The 24,050-nt window shown below is 37.5% G+C and overlaps 1 protein-coding gene across 1 annotated transcript in view; it reads right to left on the bottom strand.

The window, feature by feature from the left end:
* LOC137295570 (ERC protein 2-like) overlaps positions 1–21,163 on the bottom strand; it is a 57,484-nt gene extending 36,321 nt beyond the window's left edge. Inside the window, exon 1 of the mRNA XM_067826976.1 lies at positions 19,700–21,163. Within this exon, the coding sequence (XP_067683077.1) occupies positions 19,700–20,650 (951 nt within the window). The 5' untranslated portion in view covers positions 20,651–21,163. The remainder of the gene's footprint in view (positions 1–19,699) is intronic.
* Positions 21,164–24,050: the final 2,887 nt, after the last annotated feature.

The raw sequence follows: 24,050 nt of genomic DNA on the forward strand, positions 1-24,050 counted from the left end.
ACTGGGGGTCAGTAAAGAGATAAAAAGATACACTGTCATTTCAAAACATGTTCAGTAAGGATGGACTGACTGAATCCTGTTTCCAGGAGAACTGGAGAGCATGTAACCTTGTCATATGTGTAGATATATATTGAAAAAGAGTTAAACAAGTGTTTGCCACTAAAGTGGCAATGTCCCCCATCACTAAAGAAAACTGTAATATTTATAACATATTCACTACTTTTGAGTCACACACAAGATGCATGAAACGACTTGTATGTGCATAATCCCCAAAGTTAGCTGTCACCAAGTTTGAAGACAATGGGTCCAACAGTTCATGAGATATCGTGTTTAATAGGAGTTTGAAAGTCGTCAAAGAGTTGGGTCAAGGTCATCCAAACTGACTGGTGTCTGCATAACCCCCCAATACAGGCTGTTGCCAAATTGGAACATATTGGGTACAACAGTTCATGAGATATAGCGTCAACAAGAATCAACAAATTGCCCAGATCAATGTTCATGCTGTTGATCACTGGAATGTCTGGTCTAGGCTCGATTATTTACACACCAGAAATAGCTGGAATGTTGCTGATGTGTCGTAAAACTAAAGTCACTCATCCTTAATTGTGCCAAACCAAATACAATTTCAATGCTTCGTTTGTACAGACAACCTCCAAATGGGAGATAATAATAGAACAACCGAACATTAATAACACTCAACTAATCCATTTTACAGAAGTAAATCAGTCCTTATAACTCATACTGCCATCCGTATCCAAACATCGCCATATTAGCCTTCTTAATGCGGCTTAGCATTGCTAAATAAAGCAAACGGTGGGGCTGTCTGAGCCAGCTAGACAGTTTCCTCGTCAGAGAATCCTACAACACATTGCCATATTTCTGATTAGTTCTTAATCTAAGTCATGTGGTTATGGTGACATCAAAGATGACCCTCAGAGGAGATTTGAAGATGAGAGCTGCATACCGACGACCTTCTGCCAAGACCTTGCCATGAAGGAGGACTAATGTCAACCTTGGCGCTCACATCAACACTCTGGGGATTGGACAGTTACGCGATTAGCACTTATTACATCTGTCCTACTCCCAGTACAATAATTACAGGATGAGGGGGAGATTCTACGAGTGATTTACACATTGTTCTGTGAAAGGGATGTACACTGCTATTTGGGCACTCTGATTGTATGTGTGACAATGACAGGTTTGATTTGGTCTTTCAAAATAAGACCACAGATTTGATTGAGTGAGTGAGTGAGTGAGTGAGTGAGTTATGTTTTACTCTTTTAGCAATATTTCAGCAATATCACAGTGGGTGACACCAGAAATGGGCTTCACACATTGTACTCATGTTTGGAACTGAACCCAGGACTTCGATGTGATGAGTGAACGTTTTAACCACTTGGCTACCCCACCATTACCTTCTCTTGGAAGTTGACCTGCCGATGATGGAGCAGTATAGATGAAATTATACTGAAGTATCTCTGAAACAGTACTTCATCCCTAGACTGAATCATAATAGTGAATAGTATAACTGAATCATATTGCAATGGTCTTCAACAGGTGCCCTTGTAAGTTTGAACACCATGTGTTTCTTTCAGTAATTACTACAATATATATTTGAGACTGACTGGCAAAGCTTGTCAAGAATTATTTTCAGCCGAATTCAGTCTTAGAACTATTAGCAACATTAACCCACATTAAAAGGGCTGCGCAGCATAGAGAACATGACTAGTCTTCTTTACATGCGAGTGAAGCAAGCAAAGGTTGGCAACATACTTTCCTCGCTTCATTTCGACAAATATTTTTCATGTCAAAATAAAATATCGCCACTATCAAATGTATACACCCATTTCAAATGGACTGCGCAGCAGGTTGAACAATTACTCACATAAAATATTTTGTATTCAACATTTTAAGCGCAACTCATAAATCAGACCGTTCTTCGCCTCCATTCCCCACTCGAACTTCCGTGTCAACGGAGGGAAGGAAGAGGAGGGTATTATTCTATATGGAATACGTACAGTTACCTCCCCTGCATCATTCACCCATTACACCAGATGTGTTTTTATGTAGAATAATTGTAACGAAAATTCTAACAATAGCGACGACAGATAAGACAAATAAACTAGAACAGGTTCACGATAAAATTAGGCAATGTGGTATTTCTTTTTAATTTCTGCGTATTCGTGTTCTGTCACTCCATTAAACTGGATGCTGGCAGGGGCAATGGAGGCGAAGAACGATCTTGAATACCATGAGTGGCGCTTAAAATGTTGAATAAAACATATTTCACATGAGTGATTACTAAGCATGGGGTAAGAAATTTGAGAGCACAATCAAGTGAGGAAATGCGAGTGTACCTTCTAATAGTTTGATGGTGGCGATATTTTATTTTGACATGAAAAATATTTTTCGAACCCAAGCAAGGAAAGTACGCTGCCAGCCTTTACTCACTTCGCTCACATGTAATGAAGACTTGTCATATTCTTTATGCTGCGCAACCCCAGTTTGCCTGTGATTAACCAAACCAAAACTTGATTTTAATAAACTTTATTAGACTTTGTATTTTTGACATTATTCACAGACCGGTTCCAGGACTAATAGCTTATCTGCATTCACCTTTTGTTGTTTCCATCTTATGTTGATTTGGCAATATTTCCCATGTGTCAGATTGCTCTGATATCTCCTGGGAAGAAATATAAATTTCTTGTCCTCCTTGACAACTTCAGTATTCTGACTCTACTTAGCAGTGAGGTATTGATATTTCCAGTTCTAGATTACAACTGATTTCATGAAAGAAACTGAACTGAATATTTTTCCATCAAATCTTTCACAAACATTAAACACAGACCACTTGACATAGTCAATATCTTTGAAAAAAACACAAACCTCAAAATCACAGTTATCAGAATACCATGGAAACCAATACAAAAGAATTTCCAACTTCGTAGACCTTATTTGAATGATAGCCAGTCTGACAATGAAAATAACTTCCTATTAAACAACAAGTACATTATGCATAACTGTCGGGTCTTTCGTTAATAGACATTTTTACGTGTTTTTTAGTGATTGTACAAATGTTTGTTAACTTTTAGTCATGGAAGGTGACTTTTAGAATGCTTTTATAACCATGTAATAGACCACTTTTGAATTTGTATTCTCCTTTCATGTTCTCTAGCAGATATTTTACCTATTATTCAAAACCATGGTAACATAAAGAAGTAAGCTTAATAAGTACTAAATATTACCATGATTCACTTCTCCAATTGCTGGAAACTGTTGCCTCTTTGAGTGACATTTAAGATGTTGGGACGTACAATATTGACAAACTTTAGGTATTAACTGTATGACAACAATACAAGAATCTATCATACTGTTGCACCCATGAATTAAAAGAAGTTGTCATCAATAAAATTTGTCAACATTGCTGCTAATTTACAAATGTTAACAATATCGGTCAACTGTATCAACATCTTAAAACAGTACTCTTGATGCCTCTGTCTATTACCATGAATAAATGCTGTCAACAGCGGCAGAATGTCCAAACATGTTACTGCTAGAGGCTAAAAGTTCTTTGTCTATATTTCGCCAAACGTGCACATTGGTCGATGTCTAAGTGACAGGACTGAGAAAATATTGAATATTGGTGCTTGTAAGAGTTACCGGACCAGTGAACTGGAAAATGTGTGACTGAACAGAAAACACAGACTCTGCTTGAAAGATTTCAGCTCCACGACACAAACTGGTAAAATCCTGAACATGACTCAAGGCAGCAAACATATTTTCCTCAAGACTGCCCAAATATTGAACATCAGTAGGGCATCTCAAAATATAATATTTTTCACCTAAACAGTACCTTATAAACAGGCTTACACAAAATGTTTTATCTGCCTCAAGTTGATTTCATTCCCCAGAGCAGTAGTATAGTTTGTCATGGTGAGCTCACACTAATCAGGTTATGATTAACAGAATCAATCAATCAATCAATCAATCAATCAATCAATCAATCAATCAAATCAATCAAGGACTCTTTTCCTGCAATAACCCATAGTCACCACACAGGTCTCACAATGCAACACTTGACTGGGGAGTAAACCCAGCCTCACTTCATATTATCTGTAGAAATCATGGTTCTCATATCAGAAATCTACTGAACAGATATGCTTCTGTCATTTCAAAGGATTGTCCTCCAGGGATCAAGAATGCATTTTATAGTGTAATTATGACTTTTACATTGTTCATTAGCAAACTACTGCAAAGAGCATGAACTCTGACAACTGAACAAGACTAAACCAGCTGTCCTGGGCCAGAATACTAACTTGTCGACTAGTGGTAAACACTGAGGGAGAAGGTACTATTGCGACAGCAACTTTGCAACATGCAATTGCGATAGCAACTTTGCAACATGCAATTGCGATAGCAACTTTGCAACATACAATTGTGATAGCAATAGTCTATTGCAGCCAAATATTGAAATATTCTGTCTCTTTCAACTGTCTCATTTGAAGTCATTATCCAAACATGTGTATAGTTTAAAAAAACGTTGAAGCAGTTCCAGTCTCTGTTATTAACTGATAAGAAACGTGAAACCCAGATCAAGTAAGCAGTTAAAACATAAACTCAATGAAGCTGCAAGTTTGCACCCTGTATTTTGCGCTGCTCTTTATCAAACAGAAGTCAACTACTAAACTATCGATAATCACACATGCTATCGATGCGCTGATAGTTTTTCAAGTCTACTATCGATTATTTGCTGTCAGAGACTCAACAATTGGAAACCATCGATAGTTTTATGCATCGTTGCAGCAACACTGTCTACTATAGCAGAATGAGATAAAGGTTGATGACTTCATGATCTTCATCAAATTGTTTTATATCATAGCATGGATCAATGGCTTATCCCCTGCTGACAACTGATTCAAACATTCAGAAGAGCCTTGTCAGCAATTTGCACATATATATTCCTGTTGACAATTTGAGGGAATGAAATTAAGTTCTTTTCAAGTGTGCCTCATGGCCACTGTCATTATAATGTAAGTGTGTCATTTCAGTTTCAGGTGTGACATAAATTCATGGTCTATTAAACTGAACTTCAAATCATTATACAGTTTAAAGTGATTGTAAAAGTTGTAACATTCACTAATAAATCATGAGTAATAAAACAATGGTAGGCTTGTATTTTTGCTTGTTTACTGACCTCAAACTTTGCAAAGACATTGCTCATTAGATGGCTGTCTGACGTGTGTATTTATCATTAAGTCATTGCTCATAATGTCACTTTAAACCATGAAAACACAATATGGTGAAAACATGCTTTAATGCACTTTTGACAACATCAAGTGAGCCATAAAGGCATGCTGGTAAGAATTTAATTGTGCCATTTCAATTTTAGATGAGTCATCAGTGGGATGGCACTAACAATTTCGATCCCTGAATTTGGTCACAAAAATCAAGAGTTCTTGTAGACAACTTGTCTTCATATCATCTATGCTGTTATAATAAACACTGGTCACATATTCTCTATAAGAAAAGCAAGATTCATTGATGCCAACTTCTTGATTGGGAATAACACGATGTGTCTGAGTTAACATTTGATCCTTCGTCAGGTCCATAATTTGGTCACACATTCCCTATGTCTCTCTTTAACGTATGCTGAACAGCAAATGAAATGCTACTTTCCAAAAACTGAACATGCTGAAATCTCATAAAAGTAAGTGTTCGTGTTTATGTCTTCTAATTAAAAACCAGAGTTGTGTTTCTTTTGGTGTTTAGTATATTTACACATCCTTTATCAGCACTTTGTTCACCAGCAGACAGTGCCTGCTATTTGGGATGTCTGAAAAATCAATGTCAACCAAATGGTGTTTTCTAACGGTCATCCTAGAAACCAGTGAACACTAACCTGGCTATGTTAACACAGCCAAATACTAAAGCCCTTCTTCCAGTCATTCAAGAACACAACACCAGCAATCAAGGCAATAAAGTCATTATCATTGAGGTCTGTTCATAAAACACTGTTCACCAGCCATACATAAATACCTGGCAGGACTTCAAAGACTATAAGCAATGTATCTAATTGAACAGCAACTTCTACAGCCTTGTAGGACGAAAGAAGCAATCTCAAGTATGTCTACCGAACAGTTTCCACTTAACAGTAAAGCCTAGTTGGTGACGCAGGCCAGCAACAGTTTACAAGGAGATGATAGAAAAGTGTGTGTCTTGTGTGGTCTCTCAGTTGCCTGGTTTATCCTGACCAAGAGGATGGTGGCAAGGTGATTAGGTGGTTTAACTTAGAAGTCTGGAGTAATGAATGAAACCACAGCCAATTAGAATCAAGTTTTACATTACTTTCAAGACAAAAAGACAAAATACAAGTATCACTCATAAGACAAGGACTTTGCAATTTCCAAGACTGTGTTGTGAGACAGATGTCTAAATTGGAAATTGAAAAACTGGGAGTGAATAGTGTTGGGAATGCTTTTATCAATATTCTAGCAATATAACATTAGCAGGCACCTGTAAAGATCTGGGTTGGACGTGGTTTGCAGGAACCCATGCTCGTTGTTTGGGACTGAGTGGTCAGGTTTGATTTCTTGGTTGACACATGTAATCGTACCCAATTACTTATGATGATGATGATACCGTTAATGACTAGACTATCTGGTCCAGACTTTGTTGTTTACAGACAGCTGTCATATAGCTGGAATACTAAGGAGTGTGGTGTTAAACAACAAACAAACAAACATTGGGAGGAACCAAGAATGTCGCACACATGCTGGAATCAACTAATCACAAGTCAGTGGTGTGACACACTAACACTTCCCCTGTGGCCTTATCACCTGAATTCAGTTTAAAATGATTGAAATGATCAACAATTAGCAAACAGGGACATGGAAAATATGTGAACCAAACTGAGAACAGTCACATCACTATTGATCCGGCAACTTGACTGGAATCATGAAGTCATTGACTTGTATCATGGAATTAGTGACCAACACTGACTCACAGCTATGAGACTAGTGTATTTCCTGCAAATGGTACCAATGAAATGGCAACCAAATATACAGTCGAAAGCAAAAAATCATCTTAAATGAAACTTTCATGCATTCATTGACTTGTTGGCTTTGAATTTACATTTATTTGCCATTTCATCAGTACGATTTTGCAGTGAATGACCATAGTGTACTCATGAAGTCATCGATTTGTATCATGGAATTAGCGATCAACACTGCCCTACAGCTGCTAGACAAGTTAGTATATCTGGGACATCTAGTTGATTCCAATCAGCTGTCTGATTACTGTGCCAATAGGCAGTGCAAAACCAAAATGGCACAATTAAAATTAAGTTCCAGATGCCTCGAGGGCATACTAATAAATCACTTTTAATACTTTCTCACAGTGTTTAGTCATTGGAGTGAGATTGGCATAGATGGTCATTCAAAACCAGAAATGCCAGCCCCAAACTGTTGCAAATAGTAGTTTCAACGTTCAGAATTAGTAGTTTCACCATGAAATTAGTAGTCAACTTAATAAACAAAATCATGATGGACTCTGTGAAAAAATTAATGCTATTATGGTCACATGGTTAAATTATTTCCGTCGGAACTAAATGTGTCATATCGCAAAGGTACTGAAATCAGCTTCCGGTTGTTACTTGCAATCATTCCAGTTCAAAATGTCATTAAATATGATGAATGGAAGGTACGTGAAGTCCGAAAATGTATTTCATCCTTGAAAATACATGTTTTTGTCAATATACCTGAATTTTAATGCATTTTATTCAAATTTCATAGGATTTCTAGTGGAATCACATTGGTGTAGTTTGAAGTTAATATTCGTAGCGACCACAATAAAATCATAGAGGTTGGCATCTCTGCAAAACCTTTACCAAATGATACATTTGGTAAACCTTATAACTTTTAGCACTAGCAGTTAGTTTTTAGCCAGAAAGCATTTCCTTTGGGAGAAGTGAGTGAGTGAGGTTAGTTTAATGCCATTTTCAACAATTTTGCCATAATAACATACCGGGAGACACCAGAAATGGCCTTCACACACTGTACCCATGTGGGGACTTGATCCCAGTCTACAAGCAAACTCTTACTAACTTGTCTACCCCATCAATCTCTCATAAGAAGAAAGCTTGGCACAATAAGTATGATATTTGTCACAAAATGCATAATTCCTGGCTGCGTCACCATTTTTTATTAATTATTACAACACTCTGTAATAATTGGTCCAGGACACTTCTAATGACACAATACACACAGGATACGCTGTATAATCACAAATGTGTATGCATCTACTGTGGAAACAAAATACAAAATTATTTGTTCTAAGCTAGTTCATGCTGCATGGTATTTCATTGAGAATTCCACTATACATGATATACATTGTATAGCTAGTATCAATATAAGGTCGTCAAGTATATAAAAAATGATGAATTGAAAACAGCTGTACGTACAGGTGACTTGATCATGTTGATAATACTCAGTTAAAAAACAAAATAACATGTGTAAATTCAGATGTAAAATCAGAATATAATACATATTGGGTTTAACTCTCAACTAGTGTTGGGAATAGGTTCAAATCTCACAACTGATGATTGGTTCATTACATCCGATAAATCATCAAAAATAATTGGTTAGCATCATTATGGCATTACTTGGTTATTTTTGTTAATGCAAAAAATAAAGAAAAAACATGCAGTTCACTGTAGATTTTCTCGGCAAACTGCTCAAAATGCATTTGGCAATTCCATATCATTCAATGATGACTAGTATGCTAAGAACCAAATTTTCTTGGATTCCTTAAGATAAATTCAGTTCTGACTTGGAAGGAGCTTGTAGTTCCTATGAAATATAACAGACAAAGCCAACCTTGTGAAAAATATTGTTAATGCAAACAAGTGTTCCCATATTGTTTGAGTTTGATTGTGAGAAAACATGATCGACAGCTTGGTCGTTTAGTCACTGCGACCAGTCTTCGATTACTTGAATTAATCAGATCACCACTACTCAAAACGCATGTCAATCAGCCCTGCGATGACAAAACATATTGGTGGTTCACACAGCACTGTCTGACTATTAAAATAAAAAATGCATTGATAGAAATGGTGTGCTAATTATAGTGCAGCTTCACCTGCCTCACAGGAGACAGAAACAGGAAGTTTTGGGAAATCTACACAATGCTATTGAAAGGCTGATCAGTTCTGTTTTTAAGGCCATGTCTTGCAAAACATTTTTTTATGGAATAGAATCATTCTATTTCAAACAATGCTTATGCTATAGCTCCACTGTCAATTTGCTAATGTCATAAAATGCAACATTCCTGATATGTCACAATGATTGTAGGCACACAATTTGGACCTGACAAATCGATGATTTGAAACCATGAACACAAACCTACTTAACTGGAATACGATAATATGCAATCAATCAAGTCACAAGGCTTGACAACCCCATTCATTTGGAAAGAGAACAGTGATGATGTGAGTTAGAATTGGCCTTCAGCAACCCATACATGTCCTAAAAAGTGACCAACAGGATCGGGTGAGAATTGCGGACTTGGTTGAGACATGACTGTCTCCAAAATGCATGAAGAGACAATCATGCTATTGATCACTGGATTCCCTGGATTGTTTTAACAGACAGCCACCATATAGCTGGAATATTCTTGAATGATTTCTCAGGATCCCCACAGGTGCTTGTGAGGTAGAGTGTGATTTAACACACAGTCTGGATTATTGCAAATATACATGGCAATGTGAAAATGTGTGAGTGTGCAAACTATTGTGATGTCATCAAGAAAACATGACATCACAATCAAATGACATCACTAGTCTCTCCACCACAGAAGCTGGTTAGCTCTATCTTCCACTATTCAGACACTGGGTAATTACAGTTTAAAACCTGATGAAAGTTCCAAACCTGATGATTGAAGATGAACAGAATCTCACCCGTAAGTCATCTAGATGAACATGGGTTGACAAAGCCCTGAAAAGCCTGAACTCTTATTGACTATCGACTGAGTGGTGTCGACTACCATAATCCTTTGTGCCATGAATTGATTTGATTGAACCCCCTTGTTCTCATGACCAATTCTTAAACATTTCAAACTTTTCAAGAGATATATTGATTTTTTATGGGTTCTGTTTCATTTCATAGTCATTGCAATATTCGTGAAAGTAACATTAAAACAATTTCCTTCACTTATTGCTTTATGATTTTTTACTGTCACATTCTGAATATAAGCCCATGTTTCCGAATATAAGCCTGGGCTTCTATCATATGTCAAAGTTCACTTGTCCAAAATCCTATTTTTTGTATAGAAGCTCTTGGCTTGCTTTCTGAAAACCTGAAAACCCTGGTAATTTTTCATACAGTTAACGTCTATGGACCTAAAAATAGGGCAGATATGTGTGTATTTATGTTTGAGTCAACATATATGGAGAGAGACACAGCGACAGTGAGTGAGTTTAGCTTTACGCTGCACTGTTAGTAATATTTCAGCAATACCACAGAGAGGGACACCAAAAATTGGTGACATTTTGTACCCATGTGGGGCATCAAACCCGGGTTTTGGTATAATGTGCTACCACTTTAATCACTTGGCTACCCCTCCACCCTGATAGACAGAGAAAAAGAGAGAGACACACACACACAAACATTTAGAAGAGTATAGAAATAATTTTCACAGTAAGAGACAAAGTCCTTATTTATGCAAAACACTCACAGTGATTTACTAAACCCACAACTGTTATAGGTAAGAAGTTGAAGTGACACAAATAATATGTCATTTGAGCCCAGATACTTTTAAGGACCAATCACTTATAAACAAATTATATTTCACTTTAGCCTTGTTGCTAGGCCGACAGCAGCAGGTTTACACAAAAAAATCTTGTAAAATTACAATACTCATTGAGATAAATTGCCTAGCTAGACTCATGAATACTTCAACACCCCCTACAGCAATCAGAGTCATTGTTACATTTACATGTATTGCATGCATTAAAGTGTCATATTGTCACACTAGTGCCTCGCTACCAGTTGGCTGGCCAAACCTCACCAAGTACACCAAAGTCACACTGGCTTTCAAGGAGGGCTAATGTTTCTACTTTAACATCATTATCCCAACACAATTGCTCTTTTATTTTCATAGTAAATTGTATATAACCTGCAGAGCTTTCAGATGTAAAGTGAAAAACATGAAATCAATAGAGCTATGGCCTATAATTAGAGCTTAGCATTCCCTGTGAAATACACTGTCTGTACCATGGCTTATGGAATACTAAAAACCCCACAAGTCTACATCCTTTACACACAGAATATCAGAACAAAATGTAATAGCTACAGTTAACAACCAAATGAAACTTGCATTAAAAGCTTGAAAAAACAGATCCTGCTTGTCATGGGACATGACTTTGCTTTGCACCTTATGTCAAATAAACCATTTGTCCTCTTCTTCTAAGGGCCCTGAGAAGCAACATTTTGCTTTGCGTTTTTTAATGTTGCAGTTAGCAATATTCCTGTTGTATTACATTTGGCCTGGATGTACACCATGGGCCAATCAAACTGGTGACTGAATATGCAACATGAATGTCGTCAGAATATGATACTTCCATCACAGTCCCTCATCCAAAAATGCCCTCCAAATTTATCTGCCCTTTCACCTCAGGATAGCTAAACACAACCGTGAAAGTGTAGAAAGAAGGTGTCACTAACTGGACATTCTGGGAATTAAGAGATGTGTTACCATGGTTACTTCACTTTTTTTCATCTTCCGTGTGTATCATGAAACACAGATACAATCTTACAAGACTTAGACTCAAATATTTTCATGACCAAGGGTCTAAATATTTACAGGATGCCAGCCAGTTATGTTTGCTGACTGGGTGTGCCCACCTTAAATTTTTCAACAATAACACACTTGTGATGGAATTTTGCTTGAAATTTAAAATTCCATTCTAAAGGATTTTGTATTTGAATACACGATGCCATGTGGAAAGTAGTCAAATGTTACACATGCTGTATTTGGGATTACACTTTTTGTGTAATATGCAGATTCTAGTACCTATTTATTGGGTTGAGTCCCATCCAAGTTTCGAACACACACCTCAGATAATCACCAGATGCCTAATCACCAGCACACAAAGTCAGTTGTGGTAGCTGAGTGAGTTAGACAGCTAACTTTCACAAACCATAGATACATGAAAGAACAGCCGCAAGTCAACAACACCACAGTTTATAGATGTCTCAGCAAATCAGACTGTTTTTTACCACCATCATCAAATCCTGGTGCACAGAAGGGACACCACTCAGTAAATTACGGTGCCTTGTTCAAGAGGGCCATTAACGTTTCTATGCATCTACACTGACATGTTTCTCTAATGGCACCTTAAGTTGTTATCTATAAACTGTGTCTCCTTTGTACACCATTCATGCATATCATTATTGATTCCTGTCTTGTCAAACATGGCTACCGTTGGGTTTGCTCGATCAATAGACAAGAAATCATGTCCACACCGAATGAAGGTAATATTGCACTATAACATGATGGAACTTGTCATCTATGATTAATGTATAAAATTGTTTCCATTAACTGTTTAATTAGTGCTAACTGATGTAATTAGCTTGAATGATTCAGTAAAAGATGTATCTCAAAATTTAATGAAAAGTAGTGTCTGTGGGTCTTGTACCATAATTCACTGAAAATTAAGATTTGGTGGTAATTTGATTACAATTATCTAGTAGAAAATCAGAATGCATGGTATTAATGTACAACAGCAAATTATGTAAATAACCTTGAACAATGATTTGGAACACATTCTTAACAGTTGACATTTGTGTGATGAAAATATTTCTTTGCAACTTCTGAATCAAAATTTATATGTGCCTATGACACTGTAGTGACAGAGTAGATTACTTCACACTTCACCTATTAATATTCAAGCTATTTGATGGTGGTCTGTAAATAATCAAACATGGACCAGACAATCAAGTGATAAACATGATTCACACAATCAGAGTATGAGGACATGGATCACACAAGTCAGAAAGCCTGATTCCACAACCCCCTCAATCAATAAGTCACCCCTGAAGGCCGTATAGGTTGCTCAGGACCTATTTTACCCCAGGACCCCAAGTGGGCCCATATGTTACAACCAGCTTGGTACAATGGAAATGTGTGAGACAGGATTTGTGATAGTAGATAAAGCCATGTGTACACTCATGCACACTCATGGACCCCACATAGCTAACCTTCCCCCAGCACCCTAGCCCCATGAGATGAGCAGGATGTTATCAGCACACTTGTACCAGCGCTGATGGAAGATAGGGAAACAATCCTTTGATAACCAAGTGTGCTGAAAGAACAGAGTGTGATGATATCTCTGTTTAGTGTCTACACTAAGCATAATGAGAAACAGGCTTGGAGGGATCCTCTTCCAGGGTTCCACTTGATATTCTGGGCTAACATTTGACTAACTCTGGTAATCCGACTTTTCATGGATCAAAGGTTCCATCATCATCAGGACATCCATGGTGATGATAACATCATTTCATCTGTCACTCTGTGTGTAGAGACAAAGGGCCAGAATAACATTTTGGTTCAGATTACCTGACTCTGGTTTACTGAGAATGTTCTGGATAAAAATAATGACTTTACCTTGAAACATGCAATGATGCATACAGGATCTGAAATGGCTGCTATTTTTGTCAGAGTAGGTGTAACATTTTCTAGCTTGCCTGAATTCTTCGCAAAATATTTCCTTGCTATTTGCAATGATGATTTTTAAAAGAAATCAATTTGTAACTCGGTAACAAGCCGCAAAAAACTGCCTTGGTTGGAAACCATAATTATTAATCATAATGGCATAAAATAGAAAAACGAAAGTCTGAACAAAAAAATAAAGAAGTTTTACCCTGGCCTGTACATACACATAATCTTGACTCTGGGAAGGATAGTTTTAAGTTTTTCTGAGACAATAATTATTGTTTTTGTTTCAACAAAATGGTAAATTTCTGTCCACACAATATCCATGTCTTTAGTCCAAGCAGATCATCAAATATCATGAATTGTATTACTTTTATATCAGACTCTACATTTTTCATTGGGCATGAGAAAAGGTCAATTGGTATAGTAAAGGAAGAGAAGAAAATATGTCCTTGTGTTCTAAATCAACAAGTCAAGTCAACATACTATCTAATGTGAAAAGTCAATTACTTAACACTTCAACAGAATATGACCTGCATCTAGGTCTCTAAATATTTAACATATAGAAGTCAATCACCATTTTCAACATACATTATACAGTGGAAGCTGTAAAAACCAGCATCTGTCCAATCTGGCAAGTTGCCCAAACCAGCATAAAATCTCAGTCCCATTCATGGCTTGTAAATTTATCATCACCTCTACAATCCAGCATGTTGTCTAAACCGGATTATTTCTTCAGTCCCTATGAGTGCCGGTTTAGACAGCTTCCACTGTATTAGTAATTATCATAAAACATAAAGCCTGTTGAAAATCACACTTACTGTATGACTGTAAAGTACTTCTCAAAGACTTGTCAGGTTTATGTCTACATATTTTACATCACAACCAACACATCAATATATGTGATGGTATGTTAAGGTTTATGGTGAATGAGGTTTTACACCACTTTCAGCAATATTCCAGCAACACCATGTTAAGGAACACCTGAAATGGGCTTCACACATTGTACCCATGTGGGGAATCAAACATGGGTCTTTGGAATGAGCAAACACTTTAATCACAAGGCTACCTCACCATCCCTTTAAGTAATAAATGGAATATGTTTTGTATTTCAATACAGTACTTCTATTTTCGGAGGTAATATCCTTTTCCTTTACAGGTGAAACATAACCTCATTCAGGACATGTTTCATTATGATGTTGACGGACATTATCAAGGTTCATCACTGATTCATGGTTCGATAACTGTAATATTAGCTGAACTTCATTTTTTCACATAAACATGTGACATATCACAATACAAGGGATATGAATCAATGTTTTATGACATGAACCTAGACAAATGCTTGGTCTCTGAATATATATAACGGTGACAGTAACAAACAAACCCCGAAAATAAGCCCCAGGGAGACCGATGATTCAGAAATGGAAGAAATCTAGACTTGCTTCATGTAGAACTTTAGCATTGTTGGGAAAGAAACTGTGGTTTAGGGACTGTGAGACAGACTCTCGTGAGTCTTGTATCAGGATACAATACTGTACTGCTGTAATGCTACACCACAAATAAAGTAGTCAGTCGCATATAATGTAGACAGTGGACACATCAAATGATCAATCAATGTCCTGGACATCTAGACAGCTGTCAATTAACAGATGTTATCCAGCATCTGAACGAAATACAGTTTGTAGCAAGCGTTGTTGGACAACCTGCACCATGCCCTGACATTGCTTTCATACTGCACCGAGCATGTGATGCGGTAATGCTATGACACTTCTGACAGCCTGGGACAGGTGCATGCATCATTAAAATCCCACACAAAACAGCTGGTTGTTTTTATATATAAACAGGTCTCGACTAATCCCAACAACATTGGACCGATTGACAAAGGAAACATTGTTTAAAATGGATTCATCCATAAATTATAGGTTAATTCATCTACTTGGACAAGTCTTACAAATCAAAATAGAACATGAACCTCTCAACTGAATGAAGACAGATAACACTTCGCTAAAACATACCAACAGACTTTCTCAAATAATAAGTCAGTGATGTTAAACATACACATTGATAACATCAAGAGGGCATGTTATTTTCCAAAAGAACTTTGAGATGGCTGTTATTAAAATCATAACATGTACTTTAAAGGTCTTAGTATCAAATATCATCTGTGTCTACCATAACAACATATTCACTGTCAAACATGTTAGCTTCCAGTATATCGCAATTTGGGTGCCTGAATCACAATATATTGCAATACAATATATCTACCAATACACAACCCTGTTAGCTGCTAGTCTGAAGGTGTCTGGTTAATATATCTTCGGTCTTGTAACATCACCTTGTAAATAAATGTACGGGATTACAGTAAAATCTTCTGAAAAAGATTCTATCAGTGAAGTACTAGCTGATGGTTTCAAAAGTTTTTGGGCAAACAACTTCAAAAACTAGATTTACCTCCAAGAGTACATGCATCTTAACCATTAATTTGAAATTCAGAAAATATCTTTCAACAACTTGAAAAGTATCCTAAGTACACACTAATCTGAAACTCTGCATCCCTTACTCAATTCGTGGGACAAATGGCCAGCTTTGCTGTGTAACTGAAGCTCTTTAATCAGGACTGCTTGGTTGACAGAATAAACACATCCTGCATGTTGATAAGTAGATCAGCTGGCTGTGTGTGCGCTGAGTTGACAATGGTTGATGCTGCACAGAGAGGATTCTGTGATGCTCTCATACATCTTTGATGATGCAGTTAACTCAGTGTTGACTATACAGCCATACGAAATAAGCTTAGAGTGGTGATGAAAACACTCGGTTTTTTAAGATTTTCCTTGGGTTGATATTGAATATTTTACAGATTTAGGGGATACTGAGACATAAAAGCACAGAGTGAGTGAGTGAGTGAGTGAGTGAGTGAGTGAGTGAGTGAGTTTTAACACTGCACGCAGCAGTATTCCAGCTTTATAGCTATATATGGCAGCAATCTGGACCAGACAATCCAGTCATCAGCAACATTACATCTACACAACTGTGATACGATGACATGTATCACTATCAACCAACTGAGCAAGTCTGACCACCCAATCCAGTTTGTCACCTCTTATGTGCTGCCAACTAATCCTAACCAGGATCTCCATGGGTGGAGACAGTGAGTGAGTGCATATTACAAGCTCCTTTTATAATGAACAACACGTAGTGATTTGATGACAGCAAATGGTATGGATCTACTATTTCGTTAATATTCACAGCACAATGTTTCTGGGCTACTTCTCACCCCTCCACATTCAGCTAATCAAGGATCAAGAAATAGCCAAGAAATGTTCTGTTGTAAATATTAAAGATGTTGTAAATCCATACCATTTGTTGTCATGTTACCTTCCAAATGGTTCCTACGAGTTCATTTACAAAGATTACTGTAGATCAGAATGATCAGACTTGTTGAGCAGCTTGAATTCTATGTCGAAACCATGAGTATGCAACATTGAACTGTATTGCAGTTTTCAATCCTGTTTATTTTCTGAAATGTTGTTGGAAAACTGTTGTCAACTTGAACAACTTCGGTGTAACAACAGGTAGTGGTCTGTTGCTCACAAACCCAGAAACATAATTAGAGTGAACTAGGATGAGAACCGCTGTTATACTTACAGGTTTGAGCATTCCTAATAAACAGAACTCTCAGCACAGAGAACAGTTCACCTCAGAAGACGTGACCACCCACACTACAATGTGTATTTGCTTTATGGCTGAATCAGTCAGTTTGGTTGCCAAATGCACCCACTTGTTCCAACTTCTTACACTTCAGGACAACATTGTTTTGTGAAATTCATTTTTAGCAGGCTCTGTCCAAACTTATAAATAATTTTCTGACACGAAAATTTTCAGTTACATTAATTTTTCAATATCAGGATTTAATAAGTTCTAAATTTCTTTAATGCAGAGGGAATGTTATGGTTCTGTCAGCATTGAAATGATGGCAACCTGTACAAAGCCATAACAGAGTCGATTGACATGATTAGGCATAAACATTATCATCTGAACTAGGAAGTTCTGCTGCTAAATTTATTTGCTGCTAAACTGCCTGAGGCTGACCACAGGAAAATTAAAGTCCCAGAGCGGCTGTATTAAAATCTAAAAAAAAATAGATTAGACTGTCAACAAAAATGAAAATTATTTTACATGAAGTAGGAAAGAAATTGTTTTGATAATATTCATTAAAATGTCACATGTACTCTAGTATTATGAAGTTGAAGTTCATCCTGACATTTCATGTGTGATATATTCACTTACATAATGAAATATCATCATGTTCAGGTCACGTTAATGACTAATGAGTGAGTGGTTTTATGTCGCTTTTAGCAATATGCCAGCAACATCACAGGGGGTGACTCCAGAAATGGACTTCACACATTGTGCGCATGTGGGGAATCAAACCCAGGTATTCGGCTTGATGAGCAAGCACATAAACCACTAGTCTATCCCACTGTCCCACAAGATAAACAGTGAAGTGCTGGTCAGGATTGTTTATTAGTTTGTAGTACAGCTGGACAATTTTTCATGGTGACAGCCACATGAGATACATTCAGCTTAATAATGATAACTAACTCTTTCAGCATGTTCAGGTTCAGAGTCCACCGATCCAGGCAGGGCAACAATAAGTACCATCTTTTGGTGACATGGCCAAGTTGAACCATGGACCTTTCAGGGAAGATGGTCTATCCTACATACCACAGGGGCTGTTCTAATGCTCCACTGACAGGTCATTAGATATGCTACTACTTTGTTGTGTATCAAATTTGCAGGAAAAACAACAAATAGCTTAGGCTGCAATAAAAATATTAAATGTTTCTCGGGCACATCAAAAGTGACGAGGGCGATAGGATTATTATTTTGAATTTTTGATAGAAACAAAAGTGACTAGGGAGGAACACATTCTTAATGTTTTTTTCCTCTCAGAAATAGTTTGGAAAGTTTAGCATGCATTAATGAGTTGCAGATTCATTCACACTCGTTTTTACACACAGTCATTCGTATGGTGGACAGTTGGATGTTGAGACATGGCCAATTCAAAATTGTTTTTCAAAATGGCTATAAAAAATTGTTACATGCACAAATAAAGAGATGCTCCAATATTTTCAGTATTTTTTATTAAGCTTAATCGCATCCCATCATGTATTAACAAGACCATCACATGACCAGTCCTTTACAAGCATGGGACCTTTCCTGCTCTCAAATCCTTGTAATAGTTATAGTGAGTTTTATGCCAGTTTTAGCAATACTGCAGCACTCACTGGGAACACCAAAAATGGGATTCATGCTTTGTACCCATGTGGGGAATCGAACCCTTGTCTACGGTGTGCAGAGCGAACACATTATCCACTAGGCTCCCCACTATCAAACTTCTGGGAATACGTACATGATGATAACTTGAGATTCACACTACAGTTTCACAAGCTGACAGTTTAGATGAAGCTGCCAGTGTCTCACAAAACGATTGAAAGAGATGTATTTAGGATCACTCATTTTGCTGGCATACAAATTTAACCCAAATGCGAAATGTCAAACACTGTAATCTGCATCGTCAAAAGTCAGTGATTCAATTATCCTCAATCACTGCCAACTCACATTGACTTGCTACATCAGCATGTGATGCAGCAACTGCCTGTTCCTCTGAATGAACCTGATGGGAAACCCATACCTACACAACACAACACATGACATCATAAAGACTAAGCTTGAGAGTGAGTGAGAGAGTGAGAGAGAAAGAGAGAGAGAGAAACATTGTCCCCAGGACCAACAAGATGGATACAGCTTTAAGCATTTAAGTAGAGCGGTTTTGCCATAAGCCCCAAATTCCATGAGGTCATCCATAAGCTGCATAAGCTAACAGAAGCTCAATTTATCTAAAGAAAAATGGGATCCATATGCATTGATAGCAAAGTATCTAAAAGTAAAACATGTTTTCTTAAAACCAAACCATTTTTTTTCTTACCTTTAATTCAGCTTGAGCTACTTTTAACTGTTCATTCAAAAGGTTGCATTTTGCAGTTTCTTCTTTCTTCAAAGCTCGTAACTTCTTAAGCTCTGGGCTCCAAAATGTCTTAATGCTGTTCATGCTGGAGCTTAATTTCTCCTTGGCTGCTTCCAGTTCTTTCTGTAATTTGGCACACTCTTTGTGGTATTCTGAAACCTGCACTTGGAGTTCAAAAATGAGGGAGTTCCTATATTCTGATTGTGATGTTGGGCTTGGCGATAGGTATGGGCCCATAGGGGGGATATAGTCCCCATTCCTTTCAGTAGATCGAGATCTTCCCACAGAATGCTCACTACGTTCTAAAGACCGTGCTCCCATATGAGGATACTCTCGGTCACGATCCAGCGATCGATCACGATTGTAAGTTCGCTTCTCCCTTTCCAATGAACTTTCTTTAAATGACATGTTAGGGGTGGACAGTTGCATGCGGTCAATGTGCCGATCTAAGGAACGTTCACCCATCAAGATATGCTCCCTGTCCAGACGATCTAGTGATCTGTCCCTCACATTAGTTAAACTATTAGTCCTGCTGCTGTGCATAGATGAACCTGGACTGCTTGGCTCCATGGGACTTTTACCTGACAGTGACATTCCTGCTATGCCAAGATTTTCAATGATGTATCCCTGGTTTGTGGATCCATAGAGAGAGCTGTAGTTATCCATGGGAAGACTTAAGGGGCTGGTTCGGCTTGACCCTGGCTGGTATCCAAGTGCCCCTGATCCCGACCCCTCGGATGATGTCCTGGCCCGGACACGACCAAGAGATGCACTTCTTTGCCCAATGTTGCCAGGACTTTTGTCCACATTTAGGTCGCGCTGACCTCCACTGGCTCTACCCATGCTGAGGTTGAGACCTTGGTCAAACTTGCTTTGCTTGCTCGTAGGTCGACTTGAGCCTTGGTTGAACATGTTTTCTGAGCTGAAGTTATGGTCTCGTCAAAAAAGAAGAATTTGGGAATTCATTACCCAATTTCCTGTCATTCTTCTGTTTAGTCTGCGATCACCATCGTTTCAGAATGCTTTGTATCGTCTTAAAACTAACATTATATTGCTGTGCATGAACTTCAGAGAGATTTTCAAAGCAAATATGATGTGATCATATCGAAATTGACAAGTCCAATGACCTTATTATCATTAATGACTCAATGCACTGCCCGACTTGGAGGCTGCATCGCCATGCCTGGCACCGATTCCATTATTCATGCCATTTTTGGTGTAAACAACACGAAATGAGCGATCCGCGATGAATTGGCTTAATCAAACCTCCAGTTATCCCTCATGTAGTAATTCCGAAAATATACAGTTTCCATGCTATTACGCTGTTTCACCACATCGCCTTTTCTATGATTTGACACTTAGCCCATCGCTCGCTCCGCGACCATCTTCTTTCCTCCCTCCCAAAATGGCAGCATCCTGTTTGTGCTGCTATCGGCATGACTTATTATTACTGATTTCCACAGGCGTCTGCTGTGCGTTTTCCTTGAAGAAGAAAGGGATGGGCTTGTTGTTAATGTATTCGAAATTACAATGTATAAGATATATCTCATATCTCGATATGTATAGCACTCCTTGTTGTGACCCACCAAACAACAGTTATTTGTGTGATAGGCGCCTGGCTCTGGTGTATTTATCATCATGACTTTGTCATTCATTTGGAGGAAGGGAGGGGTACCTTACCGATGGTCTATTTGTTTTTGACTTTTCCATTTCACCTTTGAAATTTGACCTCCCTGCACGTGTCATTATTTTAAAATTTCAATTATGTATTCGTTTGTTTGGCTGAGTTTCTTGCCTATTTTCTACATTTCTCTGATCTATTTCTTTATTGATACTGTTTGGGGTTAATTTTGTTTCTAAAATACGTTTGTCATTTAACTTCGCACTCCCAAAGAGGAAAACACTTTTCTAAATACATACTATTGATGTTGCAGACTTTTGATATTGCCAACGGGTACATTGCATTAAATTGTTTTAATCATCTGGTTAAATGAAAAAAGGATTTAACAAGTACCGTCGAATCGCACTAGATGAGTGGCACTTGAAAGTCTTGTTTAGAAAAATATACCGATTATCCAACATTGGTAATATTGATAAATTCAACAGTAATACAGACATGGCATTTTTTTTCATTCATAATATTTCTTATAAAGTGCACAGACTTGTATTCTTCGATAGCTAGGTGTACCATTTTAATGCTGAATTTACATATACGGGTCGCCGAATGCTTCATATAAATGTGTTGTAAGGAAACTAGTATCACGGAAGACGTCTGTTTTAAAATCCGGACAAAAGCTGTGTACATTGCAGACGCCGCAGGATGCCCTCAAATAATCGATAGAGTTGTCTGTGGCATAACAGATTTATTATAACATTAAAAGGGCCTTATTTTAAAAAAAACAAAAACCCACAAATATTAATTATTTTTTAAAACAAAAGTAATCTCTTAAACAAACTCAATAGCTGAAAACAATTTCAATTAACGGGATAAAAACCATTAGTACATAGCCTCATTATTTGTATTTGTGCGGCTATAAACTTTTGATGCATGCGTGTGTTAATGCATTCCTCTTTTTGTCTGTCATGCTAATGTAATTAATCCTCGTAGTATCTTGTAGTCAATAACAACTTAAAGAGATTATGAAGCATTATTTTAAGCAAAATTAATCTTAAACAGAAACAATGGCTCGTAACACATTCTTTATCATGAAATTCATTCATATCTCAGCTCAGTGTATGGTATATTTGTAATGAGTGTGTTATTCGTAATGTGCATATTTGTAATGTGTGCACTAATATGTAATATGTATATTTGTAGTGGCTGTATTACTTTGTAATGTGTATTTTGTTAAGCGTGTGTAAAGCATTTTTCTTCTTTTCTGTCCTGTTAATATAACTAGGTTTAGTCAACGTAGCTCCCTGTAGTCTGGAAAATGGGCGCACCTGTTCTTCCCTAAGTCGTGTCACAACTGACATCTGCATAATCTTCACTCGTCAATCCTCGCAATCTGACCATTACACCAAAAATAACTGCAACAGGGTGAGCTCATCATTTGCTCAAATACAAACGTACATAACGTAACTGAAAGGCACTTAAAATAAAACAACGTGAGTATGTTGACCCCGCTGTTATAAGCGACCGATAATTCTCCAGTTAGTTCAAGAATTTGATTTTAATGAACACCCGTGTCGAATGCGTCATTTGGGGAATTGTCTAGATGGGTAATCCGTACATTTGTGGCACTCCACAAATAAAATAGGTGTTTTGTGCTGTGTTTACCAATAGGCGGATTCACATTTATATATCCAAATGTTATTGTGTATGCTTCGATATATACCAGGTGATCTACCAAATATTGGCGTGTATAATGGCATAAAATACACAGTGATCATGTGGGGCCAGGAAAATTGGTGACCGATAGCATGAGCAGCGTATGTAACAATCAGCTATTTAGTCTCAGGGACAGAATTTAGAAGGGTCTCATACATGCGGCATACTGAAGACGTGTGTAAAGACATTCGTTGTAGATCAAACTAAACCGTTTACACCGAAACCTCGCCCCATACAATAAAGAAGAGTTTCTTGTTCACAGAAAAGAGTGCTTCATCATTGATTCTCCAACTTCTAGAATGCCATTTAAACAATTATATGATGGTAGTCTGTGAATTATCGAGTATGGCCCATGGAACAAGTCATGTTTACTTACCGAGCTATCAGTTTGGTGGGATGTCATGAAAAGATCATACAAAAGGCTTCCACAATTTGACCAAAACACAATTGGAATTCGGGAGTGGGGCATGAAACGATGGAAGAATTCTACTGTCTGAATGAAGAAAGTCTGAACGTTACTGAACAGGCCATATATTCGTAGTTTCTTCCACGAAAATCTGTGACAACACAGACGACATAATATAACACTGTGTGGTCTCTCGCTATGCAGGGTCATGAAGAGTATATACACTGGAAGGGTGAGGTAAGCATTAATATTATACATTAACCCATAAAACCCAACCCAATCTTTATACAAAGTGGTGTAGACTTTAGCTTTTGACTTTAGCTATATTTAGACTGTGACTTGTTTGACGCTATATACTATATTTAGAAAGAAAGGCTTAAAGAGCTATAAATTCCAGCAGCATCTGTCTTAGTGTGGAATTTTCTCGCATTTTAGGCTTAAGTGTATAAGGGGGTTCTGCCCCTTGTCTCACTTTCCATCTCAAGCCTCATGAAGACCAGCATTTGGTGATCACTCCATATCCAGGGATACTCTCCCTGATCTGATTTTGGAAGTTGGATTACTGTGAATGATAG

Source organism: Haliotis asinina, chromosome 9 (genome assembly GCF_037392515.1).
Source record: "Haliotis asinina isolate JCU_RB_2024 chromosome 9, JCU_Hal_asi_v2, whole genome shotgun sequence".
Lineage (NCBI taxonomy): Eukaryota > Metazoa > Mollusca > Gastropoda > Lepetellida > Haliotidae > Haliotis > Haliotis asinina.